The 15,615-nt window shown below is 39.6% G+C and overlaps 1 protein-coding gene across 1 annotated transcript in view; it reads left to right on the top strand.

Moving 5' to 3' along the window:
* Positions 1-15,615, top strand: part of VAPB (VAMP associated protein B and C) — a 57,108-nt gene that overhangs the window by 17,244 nt on the left and 24,249 nt on the right. The window contains exon 2 of the mRNA XM_037006355.2: positions 12,549-12,701. Within this exon, the coding sequence (XP_036862250.1) occupies positions 12,549-12,701 (153 nt within the window). The remainder of the gene's footprint in view (positions 1-12,548; positions 12,702-15,615) is intronic.

The following is a 15,615-nucleotide window of genomic DNA, read 5'->3' as shown; positions in this document are numbered from 1 at the left end:
TGAGTTTGATCTTAGGCTCTTGGCAGCACTTGTCTTTTATCTTACACTACAGTAGGGTGCCTGGGTCCAGTTTTCCCACCCAGTGGATTGGTGGCAGACTGCTCCAGGGGAGGTGGGAAGGTAGTGAGCGGAGCGGGCAGCCTGAAAGGCTGGCGTAGTTAGTGAAACTCTCCCCAGCATCAGCATGCAGAATTCTTGGTGGTAGTGCTTCCCTGTGGTGGGGGGGAGTGTAATGTTTCCCAGTAGTTGCTGTCTTCCAAGGTTGCTCGAGGGTGCGGGGTGGGGGTTACTGTGTTAATTTAGGAAGCTTTGCATTCTAAGATTTCATCAGAAAAGTTGTGTGTCTGTGTTGGGTTGTTTATGTGTGCTTGTTTCAGAATAAGAGTTACACAATTGGGCTTTCTGCCAAAATACTAGAATCCAGTGTCTGCCATTAAAAACACGTTAGTTGCAAAGCTTTACTTTTCTTTCTAAAACATTGATTTAATGTGTGAGCTAACAATTTAATCAAGAAAACAGATTTTTAAAAAATGTCTCCCAGTGTCCTTACCCTTGAATTCATGGTTATTTAAGGCACACCCTCTTAGGATACCTGTTACTGTGATACCTTTTTTCCATTTCTTATAGGGGATAACTTTAAACAAAATTATCATAGAATAGTAATGATAGCATTATTGACACAAGTGAACATTTTTAATATCTTCAACCTGTGTATGAACAGCACAAATTTTTATGACTTCAGATCCAGGTTATGGAGTAGGCACCTACCTGTTCACAGGAATTGTGCCAGAATCAGAGTTGAGGAAACTGGCATCTGAGCTGAGGATGTCTAGCATCCATCCACTCATGCTGCACACATTTGTTGAGTGCTTTTACAACTCGTGTCGTGCTGTCCTAGGCTCAGGGCATCCAGTGAGGAGGGGGATAGGTACAGTCTTCTCTCATGTCGAGGCTTAGTCTAGGTGGAAAACAGGAAGAACAAATGAAATACCAGTTGTGTGCTGAAGATGAAAAGGGTGATAATGTTGGAGAGGAAGCAGCAGAGTGTCAGTGTTCATTCACCCAGAGCCGGGTTGTGCATACGAGAGTATGCATACAGGAAAAGCAAAACCATTGTTTAAAATATCTGGAAGCATGGCATGGCCATTCATTCATTCAGCAAATATCCTGAGCATCTGCTTTATGTCTTCAAGTGTTCTGGATGCCAGTGATCAGTAGTGAACGGGAGGGACAGAACAGTCTCTGTTTTCATGGAGCTTCCATCCTGGCAGGGGGGGAAGACTTACATAAACGAGAGATACAATGTAAGCATTGGTGCATTGCAGATTGGTAGGGGAAAGCAGGAAGCAATTGGATACCTTTAAAGAAAATACACTGTCAGAGGATAAATTTTAACGCCATCTGTATGATATCCAACAGATTTTACTTTACAGTGTCCATTTCCTCCCATATTAATATACTTTTCCTATGCACAGTCTGTTGTATTGAAACCTCAAGCATAATTTTATTGTCTTAATAAAACCCGTCATCAGTCCTAGGCTTCTGGAGGCAGATTATTGCCTTCCCAGACAGTAATCTTTTCAGAGTTGTAGTGAAATATGGTAAGTTGTCTTTTGTATGGGTGGAAGAAAGGAGAGATACTGTTCCCAAATTGTGTCTGCCAGAATATAAAGTAATAGGGCTCTTTTTATGCAGAGTGTGAGAAAAATGGTGAGCTAATAACTTAAAGTTTGTATCTGGAAAGCTGAGACCTGATAGATTATATACCAATTTGGTATATAACTTATCTTATAACACATGTAGTTTGAGTTTCAAAGTACTGTAGCTATATCAGGAGACATACGACGAAAGGATCTGTATTTGTGATGCCAGAATTTCATGAACTCCAGAAAAAGGAGGAAAGGCAATCTCTATAAAACAAGTATCTTTAGTCATATATATATATATACACATTTAAAAAATATTTTAATTTTTTTTATTAAGGTATCATTGATATACAATCTTAGGAAGTTTTCACATGAGCAACATAGTGGTTGCTACATTCACTTATATTATCAAGTCTCCTACACACATACCATTGCAGTCACTGTCCATCAGTGTAGTAAAATGCTATAGAGTCACTACTTGTCTTCTCTGTGCTCTGTGATATCTTCCCCTTGACCCCCTACATTATGTGTTTTAATCATAATGCCCTTTAATCCCCTCTCCTTCCCTCCCCATGCCCCCTCTTCACCCCCTTCTCTTTGGTAACCACTAGTCTCTTGGGGTCTGTGAGTCTGCTGCTGTTTTGTTCTTTCAGTTTTGCTTGGTTCTTATACTCCACAAATGAGTGAAATCATTTGGTATTTGTCTTTCTCTGCCTGGCTTATTTCACTGAGCATTTACCCTCTAGCCCCATTCATGTTGTTGCAAATGGTAGGATTTGTTTTCTTCTCATGGCTGAATAATATTCCATTGTGTGTATATGTACCACATCTTCTTTATCCATTCATCTACTGATGGACACTTAGGTTGCTTCCATATCTTGGCCATTATAAATAGTGCTGTGATAAAACTGAAGGAACAAAACAGCAGCAGACTCACAGACTCCAAGAAGGGATTAGCAGTTACCAAAGGGGATGGATGGGGAAGGGTGGGTGGGGAGGGAGGGAGGAGGGGATTGAGGAGTATTATGATTAGTACTAGTGGTGTAGCAGGGATCATGGGAAAGAGAGTGTAGCACAGAGAAGACAAGTAGTGACTCTGTGTCATCTTACCACACTGATGGACAGTGACTTCAGTGGGGTATGGGGGGGACTTGATAATATGGGTGAATGTAACCACAATGTTTTTCATGTGAAACCTTCATAAGAGTGTGTATCAGTGATACCTTAATAAAAAAAGGTGCTGTGATAAACATAGGGTGCATATGTCTTTTTGAATCTGGAATCTTGTTTTCTTTGGGTAAATTCCTAGGAGTGAAATTCCTGGGTCAAATGGTATTTCTATTTTTAGTTTTTTGAGGAACCTCCATATTGCTTTCCACAATGGTTGAACTAATTTACATTCCCACCAGCAGTGTAGGAGGGTTCCCCTTTCTCCACATCCTTGCCAGCATTTGTTGTTCCTTGTCTTTTGGATGTTGACCATCCTAACGGGTGTGAGGTGGTATCTCCTTGTGGTTTTAATTTGCATTTCTCTGATGACAAGCGATGTGGAGCATCTTTTCATGTGTCTGTTGGCCATCTGAATTTCTTCTTTAGAGAACTGTCCATTCAGCTCCTCTGCCCATTTTTTTTTTTTTGAGAGGGCATCTCTCATATTTATTGATCAAATGGTTGTTAACAACAATAAAATTCAGTATAGGGGGGTCAATGCTCAATGTACAATCATTAATCCATCTCAAGCCTAATTCTCATCAGTCTCCAATCTTCTGAAGCATAACGAACAAGTTCTTACACGGTGAACGAATTCTTACAGAGTGAATAAATTCTTACACGGTGAACAGTACAAGGGCAGTCATCACAGAAACTTTCGGTTTTGATCATGCAATATGACCTATAAACCATCAGGTCAAATATGAATATTCATTTGATTTTTGTACTTGATTTATATGTTGATCCCACATTTCTCCTATTATTATTATTATTTTTATTTTTAATAAAATGCTGAAGTGGTAGGTAGATGCAAGATAAAGGTAGAAAACTTAGTTTAGTGCTGTAAGAAGTCCTCTGCCCATTTTTTAATTGAATTATTTGCTTTTTGTTTGTTGAGGTGTGTGAGCTCTTTATATATATTTTGGATGTCAACCCTTTATCGGATCTGTCATTTATGAATATATTCTCCCATACTGTAGGATACCGTTTTGTTCTATTGATGGTGTCCTTTGCTGTACAGAAGCTTTTCAGCTTGATATAGTCCCACTTGTTCATTTTTGCTTTTGTTTCCCTTGCCTGGGGAGATATGTTCAAGAAGAGGTCACTCATGTTTATGTCTAAGAGATTTTTGCCTATGTTTTTTCTAAGAGTTTTATGGTTTCATGACTTACATTCAGGTCTTTGATTCTTTTTGAGTTTACTTTTGTGTATGGAGTTAGACAATAATCCAGTTTCATTCTCTTACATGTAGCTGTCCAGTTTTGCCAACATCAGCTGTTAAAGAGGCTGTCATTTCCCCATTGTATGTCCATGGCTCCTTTATTGTATATTAATTGACCATATATGCTTGGGTTTATATCTGGGCTCTCTAGTGTGTTCCATTGGTCTATGGGTCTGTTCTTGTGCCAGTGCCAAATTGTCTTGATTACTGTGGCTTTGTAGTAGAGCTTGAAGTCAAGGAGCATAATTTCCCCCACTTTGTTCTTCCTTCTCGGGATTGCTTTGGCTATTCGGGGGGTCTTTTGTGGTTCCATATGAATTTTAGAACTATTTGCTCTAGTTCATTGAAGAATGCTGTTGGTATTTTGATAGAGATTGCATTGAATCTGTAGATTGCTTTAGGCAGGATGGCCATTTTGACAATATTAATTCTTCCTATCCATGAGCACAGGTTGTGTTTCCATTTATTGGTATCTTTAATTTCTCTCATGAGTGTCTTGTAGTTTTTAGAGTATAGGTCTTTCAACTCCTTGGTTAGGTTTATTCCTAGGTATTTTATTTGTTTCACTGTTGTTCTAATTTGCGATTTCAAAGTGGGTTACGTTGAACATCTTTTCATTTGTATATTTTTTTCATCTGCCTATTTTATTTTCCATTGGTATATCTTCTTTGGTGAGGTGTCTGTTTAGATATTTTGTCTAGTTTTTTTATCAGGTTGCTCATTTTCTTATTGCTGAGTTTTAGAGCTCTTTCTATATTTTGGATAATAGCCCTTTATCAAATATGTCCTTTGTGGATATTTCCTCCTAGTCTGTGGCTTGCTTGTCTTCTCACTCTCTTGACAGTATCCAATGCAGAGCAGATATTTTTAATTTTCATGGAGTCCAGCTTATCAGTCTTTCATGGATTGTGCCTTCAGTGTTGTATCTAAAAAATCATTACCAATTCATGATAAAAAACTCTCAACAAAATGGGCATAGAGGGCAAGTACCTCAACATAATAAAGGCCATATATGATAAACCCACAGCCAACATCATACTGAACAGCAAGAAGCTGAAAGCTTTTCCTCTGAGATCGGGAACAAGACCGGGATGCCCAATCTCCCCACTGTTATTCAACATAGTACTGGAGGTCCTAGCCACGTCAATTAGACAAAACAAAGAAATACAAGGCATCATATTGGTAAAGGAGTCAAACTGTCACTATTTGCAGATGACATCATATTGTACAAAAAAAATCCTAAAGACTCCACTCCAAAACTACTAGAACCGATACCGGAATTCAGCAAAGTTGCAGGATACAAAATTAATACACAGAAATCTGTGCCTTTCCTATGCACTAACAGTGAACTAATAGAAAGTGAAATCAGGAAAACAATTCCATTCACAACTTCATCAAAAAGAATAAAATACCTAGGAATAAACCTAACCAAGGCAGTGAAAGACCTATACCCTGAAAACTATAAGACACTCTTAAGAGAAATTAAAGGGGACACTAACAAATGGAAACTCATCCCATGCTCTTGGCTAGGAAGAATTGATATTGTCAAAATGGCCATCCTGCCCAAAGCAATATACACATTTGATGCAATCCCTATCAAATTACCAGCAACATTCTTTAACAAACTGCAACAAATAGTTCAAAAATTCATATGGAAACACCAAAGACCCCAAATAGCTAAAGCAATTCTGAGAAGGAAGAATAAAGTGGGGGGGAATCTCACTCCCCAACTGCAAGCTCTATTACAAAGCCACAGTAATCAAGACAATTTGGTACTGGCAGAAGAACAGAGCCACAGACCAATGGAACAGAATAGAGACTCCAAACATTAACCCAAACACATATGGTCAATTTATATTTGATAAAGGAGCCATGGACATACAATGGGGAAATGACAGTCTCTTCAATAGATGGTGCTGGCAAAACTGGACAGCTACATGTAAGAGAATGAAGCTGGATCACTGTCTAACCCCATACACAAAAGTAGATTTGAAATGAATCAAAGACTTGAATGTAAGTCATGAAACCATAAAACTCTTAGAAAAAAAAACAAAAAACTTTTAGGCAAAAATCTCTTAGACATAAACATGAGTGACCTCTTCTTGAACATATCTCCCCGGGCAAGGGAAACAAAAGCAAAAATGAACAAGTGGGACTATATCAAGCTGAAAAGCTTCTGTACAGCAAAGGACACCATCAATAGAACAAAATGGTATCCTACAGTATGGGAGAATATATTCGTAAATGACAGATCCGATAAAGGGTTGACATCCAAAATATATATATATATAAAGAGCTCACACACCTCAACAAACAAAAAGCAAATAATTCAATTAAAAAATGGGCAGAGGAGCTGAATGGACAGTTCTCTAAAGAAGAAATTCAGATGGCCAAAGGACACATGAAAAGATGCTCCACATCGCTTGTCATCAGAGAAATGCAAATTAAAACCACAATGAGATATCACCTCACACCAGTAAGGATCACCACCATCCAAAAGACAAACAACAACAAATGTTGGTGAGGTTGCGGAGAAAGGGGAACCCTCCTACACTGCTGGTGGGAATGTAAATTAGTTCAACCATTGTGGAAAGCAGTATGGAGGTTCCTCAAAATGCTCAAAATAGACATACCATTTGACCCAGGAATCCCACTTCTAGGAATTTACCCTAAGGATGCAGCAGCCCAGTTTGAAAAAGACATATGCACCCCGATGTTTACTGCAGCACTATCTACAATAGCCAAGAAATGGAAGCAACCTAAGTGTCCATCAGTAGATGAATGGATAAAGAAGAGATGGTGCATATATACAATGGAATACTATTCAGCCATAAGAAAGAAACAAATCCTACCATTTGCAACAACATGGATGGACCTAGAGGATATTATGCTCAGTGAAATAAGCCAGGCAGAGAAAGACAAGTACCAAATGATTTCCCTCATTTGTGAGTGAAGTATAACAACCAAGCAAAACCAAAGTAGCAAAACAGCAGCAGACTCACAGACTCCAAGACCAGACTAGCGGTTACCAAAGGGGAGGGAGTGGAGAGTTGGGGTGGGGAGGGAGAAGGGGATGAAGGGGCATTATAATCAGCAATGACAATATAGGTAGGCCACAGGAAAGGCAGTACAGCATGGAGAAGACAAGTAATGACTCTGTAAGCATCTTTCTTACTACTGGTAGACATTGAGTACAGTGGGGTTGAGGACTTGATAATATGGGTGAATGTTGAAACCACAATGTTGTTCATGTGAGACCTTCATGAGATTGTATATCAATGATACTTAAATTTAAAAATTTTCTGTCCTTCTATTTACAAATGGGTGATATGATATGCTTGAGGTTATAGACAAGTAAAGCCAAAATTGTGTTTTGAATTAACTTTTACCTTTTACAGTCCTTGGGACCTGAACTATTAAGTTACTCTTTTGTAAAAATGGTATTTTATTTCCTGAAAGGAAGAGTTTTGTTATAGTCCTTTCCTTCTTGGGTTTCTGAATGAATGATTACAGAAAAGAAGTGCTTAAACTATGCGTAAATCAAAAAAATGCTTAAAGATTTAATGAAATACTTTCTCTACAAAGTCCTCTTGTGTTTCCTGATTGCTAAGGAACCATTATGCAGTCATTTTTTATGAAATTTTCAGTACGTGGAACCTGACCTCTTAACTGTTGAGAAGTTTGCTGGATTGTGACCTTCTTTCCTTGACCTTTAAACTAGAACTTTATAATTCGAAGGCTCCACCCTAGACTGAAAATTATTCCTCTTTTCACTTGTAATGCTGTGCACATTTCTGCTGGCATTGTATTACTTGCTTTCCAAGACAGGTCAGTTCTAGATCTCCTTACTGTTTAAAAACATGCTTTATCGTGACAGTCAGCCAAGTCTGGGTGGAGGAAATGGTTTATACAGTGCTTAGTTTTAACTAAATACTTTTTAGGTTATGTCAGTGGAATTCATAATCAAGTTAATTAATGCTATTCATGAGCATTTATCAAATTCACAAGAATTTTCTCAGATTAACAGGTATAATATAAGTCATAAAGAACATTATTCAAATTGTTAATAAGAAGAAAAATTTAAATTTGAAGACTATTCCTAATTTATCCAAAATTCTTGTTTCTTCACTTTTTTTGATCTCCCACTTCACATTTTAGATGTTTAGTTCTAGTTTTGTATAAACATTATCTGAAATAAGGAATAGACAATTAGAAAAATGACTAAAATGTACCAAATCAGTTTTTTCATTTTTTTGAAGAAAAAAATTGAACTTTTGAAGATTTCATTTGTAAAATTGACTCTGTAAGCAGTGTTTAAATTCATTGGTGATAAATATGCATGTTGGTATAGTAAAATTCCACTTTTTACATAATGCTTTAATGGAAATGGCAGTTTTATGAAATGAAAGTGACTAGTAAAAATCTGAATGATGCTCATAAGCCCTTACATCATTTTTATGGAGGTTTTTGTATATTCTAATTCATTAATACAGGGGGAAAGGAGACTGCTAACATGGTTTATTTCCTATAATTACTCAAATCAAATAGAATTTATTTTCAGTAAAATTCTTAGAGTAAATTGCCTGGGGTGGGGAGAGGAGGGTTGGCCTGTTTTTACAAAATATCTTGATTTTTACTCATGAGGCTTTGCTATTTGCTAGTGGTTGTGTTCACTTGTGTATATTTTCAGTGTAGTTCCCTCCAGAATTTTATAATAAAAACCTGTGTGAGCCCAAGAGATCTCCTAACACTTAAAGGTCCAGGACCGACTGTTGAGGGAGAAATAAGGGATATTTGTTTTATCTGCTTATTATTAGAAATACTGTTTGCCTCTTAATAATTTTTAGACTACCTTTTATGTGGTTTATGTAGGTTGAAACATTATCTGCATTGCTATGTAATGTATTAACTGGGGGAACTTCCAAGAACAGCTTAGTGTTTACTGTTAAATTTGGTTTATTTTTCTGAAATACCTAGAAGAGGAGGTCAGTGTAAGGAATAAACAGATACTTAAATTTCTTCCCTCTTCCCCCTTCCTGTGGCCGGGTGTGAAGGAAGGGACACTAGAAATTGAATTTGAAACAAGTATTCTGAATTTCATCACAGTGCAATCTTGCCAACAACCTTATTTTCTGCTCTCAGTATACTTAAAACCACTTTAGAAAAATCTGTGTTTTCTCAGGTGGGTTTGTGGGCCATTGTAACTTGGCATTCTGGTGTGAAGGTGCTTCTATGTTCTTGAGGCAGAATTTTGTTAAGACTTAACTTGAAGCTTATTTCTGGAAAGCTTTAAGGCCTAAGAGTTTTCAAATCACTTTCAAACTGTCAGTGAGTACCTTTCCCCCCACTCTAGGCTTGAAAGCTCACTCCTTTCCAGGTGTCTCTGTGTAGACACAAGTTTTTGTCTTGTTTTCTTCTCCCTTTATCCCGGCATTGTGGGGCTGTTTGAGCTGGAGCTGCGGTTGAGCTGGAGTTCTTGTGACTGTGATGGGCAGTTTTTATAAGAGGGCCAGGGAATGTGTATACATGATTGTGCCCATGTGGTTTGTGTGCTTTGGTGTACGCGCGTGTGTGTGTGTGTTTAATTGTGTTCTTTGACCCCAGGAAACCAGAGTTGTGTTGAGCTATTTTTTTCCTTTTACCCTTGATGAAGTGATCTCCACACTAAGCAAGCTCGTGGGAGCTCAGCCTTTTTCCAGCTGAGTCCAGCGTGGGTCAGACTGCATGGCTGCAGAGTGGGAAAGGGCAGAGCCGGGGAGCACTGCTGCCGCCCTAGGCCCCCACACACCGCCTCAGCACCAAGTGTCCTGTTTCTCCCTTGATGCCAAGAGCTTGATGTGAGGATGGCGCATGTCAGCAACTGGCTCTTCCTTACTGTGACTGAAAATCTTCTTGGGCCACAGCGTACCTGCTCTCTTGTGTAAGCTTTTAGTTTTCAGTAAGGACATGACTTAGAAAGTAGAGAGAGGGTTGTTTGTGATGGATCAGTAGGTGAGATGCAATACCAAAGATGCCTTTATCCACATCTGGACACAACTGCACCTAGAAAATGCCTCCCTGGCTTGGCTTCCAGCCTGACTCCCAGAGAGCCAAAGGCAGGGCTTATTGGAAAAGTTAAGCAAATGGAGAAATTCTCTTTAGGCATTTCATTCTTGAGGGTGTCATGCCCATGGAATGAGAACGTTTAGTATAAGTAACTCCCAAACAGTGAATGATCTAGTAATATCGTTGGTTCTGCTATAATGTGACATGTATAGTCCTAAAAATCTCCAGACTCTACAAAATAGTACAATAAAAACCATGGGACTTGTGAAGGGGAAACCAGGTCAGGTGCCCAACACTCAAACTTTTGTCATCACTCCCCCCCCACACACACACATAGAAACCTAATAAAAGCAATAGAGCAGTTTTATGCACAATAAATGGGTAGGGAATACGTAAGTAGTACAGTGAATATGACTCTGCTTTGAAGACAGACCTGGAGTTTGCCTGTGAAAGTGGGCATCAGTTTGTGTTACCACGAAGTAGGGGGAGGAGGGTTTCCTCAGAGGGAAAGTTGTAACACCAGGTATGGGTGGGGGTGGCTCCTAATTCACAGGTGAACTGAGGTATCCTGGTAGGAAGCTGAGGTATGTCTGTGTGTGTATTTTATGTATTTCTAGCAGCTTGGTTCAGCTGGATGCAGTTTTGTATGTTCACCTAGTGTTCCTTGCAGACAAAATGACACGTAAGCAAATGTGAAATTTGTTTTATGCTCAGATTGTCTCCCTAATATGCACATAATACATTGGAACAAATTCATTTTCAAAATAAGCTTTATAGCAGAACTAGCTGAAGCTTATTTGATTTTGGAATTGAGTCCCTTTTCCTTGCCTCCTTTCCATCATTATTGATTTATTAATTTATACTTAAGCCCACATCAAATTGATTTTTCATACCCTGAGCACCTCTTAGAGGAGAGAAAACAGCCTGAGATTTTAATTTTGCTAGTGGTAATGCACAAGGTAGTTTCCTCCTTGAATGACTCTGTATGTCAGATACAGATACCGATCTATTCCCTCCCTCTGTCCCTCCCTCTCCCCGCTCCCCACTCTCCTTCTCTCTCTTTCTAAGACCTTTACGAGATGCCAGGCAAGGTGCTAGAGATACAGAAACTGGTAAGGTACCATCCTTGTCCTCAGGAGCTTAGGGTCTCATTGAAAACTTTTCAAGGTGCAGGTTTGCATGTCTTTGTTGGGTTGTCTTAGGAAGCAGATGAACCCCCATTATGTGTTTCTTAGTTGTGAACACAGGCACCTCCCCACCCCATCTCCTACTTCTTTTAAATGTATAAAGATAGGGGTAAAGAGCTTGCCTGGAGGAAACAGAGATAAACTGATTTACCTGGTGAAAAGGCGTAAATTTGAAAAGGATTAGAAGGACCTATGAGGTCTTAAATTTCAACCCTCCCACAAGACTGGTAACCTAGTGGCCCGGGGTCCCCTGTAGCTTGATAAATGAAAAACAAGTTGCAGAGTGCTGTGAACAGAATGGTCCCGTTTGTTGCCCTCTTCTCCCTCATGTGTGTGTATGCTCTGTGGGTGTAAGCATAGAAGATGTGGAAAGAGTTCCCCTATCATTAATATTAGTTACCCCAGGGGACAGGGAAAGCTTATTAAATTCCTCTTTATACATCTTTTATTGTTTGGCATGTTTTAGGAAGCATGTTTTACTTTTTTAATTAAAAAATCTAATAAAGTTGAAAATGAATAAATAATAGTAATAAAAAATACGCTCAGGGCACTGAGCTTTGTTTCAGTCTTCCTAGTAACTTGGGTAGTTAAAACAATGTGATGTTTCAGGTGTGGGCTGCCTGGCAGGGCTCCGGGCGTGTTGTAGCTTAAGATGGTATTAACTTTTCTGGTAGCAGTGCTGTATTGTTGGAAGTTTGTGTGTTTATAGATCATTAACACCTCAAATCACATCTGCTATTCGTAGCACATTCTGCCCTTGATAATCATTTTGGATCCGAGTGTAGCTCTTCGCATTCTCCCTGTTGGATTTCATCTTGTTATTGTGGAAATCGCTATTTAGCAGCATAGGTTAAGAACTGGCTTTGTAGGCTGCCTGGGTACAGATACTAATTACTAGTAACCAGCATGAAAATTTGGACAAGTGACATGTCTTCTTCCCAAGCCTCAGTTTTCTCTTCTGTAGAACAGCAATAATCATAAAGTCGTGAGATTTCAGTGAGATACTTACGTGAGCACACTGACAGGGGCCTTGCGGCCCGGCGAGAACACGGTGAGCTTCAGCTGTCACTGCGAGCCTTCATCTCAGGTCATCGCTCCTATCCACAGTGAGATAATTTTGGATCTTCAGTCTTCCCTTAACCAGATTCCATATCCCTCTTGACCCCAGACCATAATTCACTTAGAAGTCTTCTAAACTTCCACATGAGATCCCCAATCAGTCTCTGTCTCATTCTGCAGGTCCCTTCACCGATGTTGTCACCACCAACCTAAAGCTTGGCAACCCGACAGACCGAAATGTGTGCTTTAAAGTGAAGACCACAGCACCACGTAGGTACTGCGTGAGGCCCAACAGTGGGATCATTGATGCAGGGGCTTCGATTAATGTATCTGGTAAGTCCTGAGACTGGAGGCCAACAGGGTGGGCTAAAAAGGCCCCCTGAAACCAGCGGGGTTTCTTAGAGCTTGTGTTTGCGTATAGCAAATAAGGCAATAGACTTCTCCCACCCTTCTACCCTCTGATTAAAAAGCTCAGTGGGTCCCACTCACCTGTTGTTTTTCCATAATTAATGCTTCCTTGGTTTAATGCTTACAGCCTTTGCACCTCAACAGTTAGAGCAAAATTAAAGCGGTAACTTCAGACTTTACCTGAGAATGAGTTTGGTTTTCACTCCCTTGAAATTAAATCTGCCCTTTGGCAATAAATAACAAAGGGCTAAACAAACTTAACTCCATTTAGCTTTCACCCACAAAGTAAAATTATTTTTTTATTTAAGCTAAATTATTTCTGACATTAAGCTCATGTCATTTCTAATGATTGGTAACTGCACTTTACTGATTGTGAAAAGCTTAGGGAGAATAGGGCTGAGGAAATTGGAATATATTCAAGGGTGTAAGTTTTATGCATGTCTGATGGATTTTTCCCCTTCTGTCTGAGGGTGCGTATATTTTCCAAAGTCCAACTTTTGAAAAGATGCTGGTGAAGTGCCCAAATTGAGAATTGGATTTCAGAATTACGAAGTTGTAAGTGATGGCTTCGAGTTTGAATGCATTTTAGAAATGGAAGAAACTTGTAGCTCATTAGAACTTCTGGATTCAGTAATGCTTTTGTATTTGTGGAGAAGCTATGGGGAAGTATGTGTTTATCCTTTAAGTATCAGGAGACTGTGTCACAGAGGATTCTGCTTCATTAGAAGCTACAAACTACTACTCATTTGAAATTGATACCTGGCTGGCTTTTTCCATGACAGAATTTGACTGTGATACATTTGGCTATTCATTCGACATCTAAAAGAAAGTGATTCACCTCTTTGGAAAGCAGCTATAAGGTGATTCATTATCTGATCATTTTTGCAGACTCTTGTTCCCTGCATCCATCGGTCTCTCTAATTATGGTGCACCCACACCAGCAGTCCCCCTGTGCACTTCTCTCTGAGGCTGCAAGACTTGATCTGGACTCTTGAATTGGGTTGTTATCTGGGAGAAGTGAGGAGAGTGGGAGCCAACATTTATCAAGGGTCTTCTATGTGCTGGGCCTGTGCACATATCATTTCCTATTTCTGTTACCTGCCCGGTGAGGAATGCATCATTACCTCCATTGTACTCAAAAGGAGACCAGTGGCTGTAGGCTCACAAAGTCACCAAGGTGTGGATCATTCTGTCTGGCTTTGAACAGAAGCACGCTGGAGAAAGGGACCCAGGATGTTGACATTTCTGTACGCCTTGAATCCATATGGTTTGTTTTTCTGTTGTAATTGAGGCAGCCAAAATTTTTTGTTCCCTTTCTTTTATTGACTTGTTTTCCTCTTGATTTCCTTGCCCATATCAAATTTGAGGAAGCTTGTCAGTAGATGAGATTTACCAGTTTTCACAGTAAATACAGGGGCAGCAACATAGTTTTGTGAATAAAATAGCCTCAACAGGCAGTTATACATTGTAGGTGTATTATCTGATATTAAATATAAACATGTGTATCTCTTTTGAAAAGATTTATCCCTCTTCCATTTCAGTAATGTTTTTTAAAGTAATAACTATAAGCATTTGTTTTGATTTATGATTACCTACTTGAGGAGGAAGACCAAGATTTTGTGGTTGTGGCCTTCCTTTTGCAGATAAGAAGGTACAGAGAGGAGGTATGGTTAGCTAGGGCCACATGGGTGTGATTAGTGGCATAGCTGGTATTTGAAGTCAGGTGTCTTGCTCCTGATCCAGTGGCTCTTCTGCGATATTAAACTGCCTCAACAATATGAGGGGATGGCTCCACTTACAAATGAATATAAAGCATAAATAAAGTATCTCAGTGCTTGAGGTGTGCCTGGGTGAAGCCAGATGTCATTGCATTTCCGAGACACCTTCACCAGTTGGCAAAGGAGGCTGGCACCCATTTGCTGCAGTTGCATGTGCTGAGGGGCCACTGTATCATTGATTAGACATTCATATCTTGGGATAAAAAGCTCTGCTTTTTCAAAGGTTCCTTTTAAAATGCAGCTACATGAGTAGCTTGGTGAGTACACAGAGTTCCCAGGTTCTTTTGCAAAAAGAATATCCTCTGGAGAAGAAAGATACCAGCAGACAGGCAGTGCAGATTGTCCAGGGGCCAGCCTTCCCTTCTCCCCAGGTGTACACATGGCCAGGCTTGGTCTCACCCACTCTACTCAAACATCACTGGATTTGGGGTCTGGAAGCCTGAACAGGAAGCCCCACAATGCTGTTTAACCTGTTTGCTGATCTTTGGCCAATCCATTAACCTCTCTTCAGTTCTAGTTTCTTATTTGTAGAATGGAGAAGGGTTATCTGCCTCACAGAGTAACACCGTTGCTCTTAGTTGAAGGCATGACACAAGAGTGGGGTGCGTGGCTCTTTTGCTAGCTTTGGTAGAGCTGGCTAGCTTTTGTTGCAGGCAGACTGTATGTATTTAGAAATAAATTAATTCCATATATTTTATTAACTTACAGACTTTCTCATTTTAAGAAATTCGTGTTTTTTCTTCTTTCTATAATAGGCATGTGTGTTATAGTGAAAAGCTGCTAGTAAATTTTCAAATACAATCTATAAAAAGGTGGCCATCAGATCAACTTAGAATACCTCCAGCATTGCCCTGCCTACCACACAGGGTGTCACAGCATACCCGAAAAGGACACAACCAGAACATTTCTCTCCTATTTCTGAAACCCCGTGGGATGTGCAAGCTGTAAGGGAAGGTTATAAATCACTCTTTGAGAGGGGCACGGGGAGAGAGAGAAAAAGGAGGAGCAGGAAGAGGAGAAATAAGGGGGGGTGGGGGGGAGAAGAGATCCACCCTGAGCTG

This window comes from Manis javanica, chromosome 5, assembly GCF_040802235.1.
Source record: "Manis javanica isolate MJ-LG chromosome 5, MJ_LKY, whole genome shotgun sequence".
Classification (NCBI taxonomy): domain Eukaryota; kingdom Metazoa; phylum Chordata; class Mammalia; order Pholidota; family Manidae; genus Manis; species Manis javanica.
The sequence above is the reverse complement of the archived record's forward strand: the minus strand, read 5'-3'. Positions and strand labels throughout refer to the sequence as shown.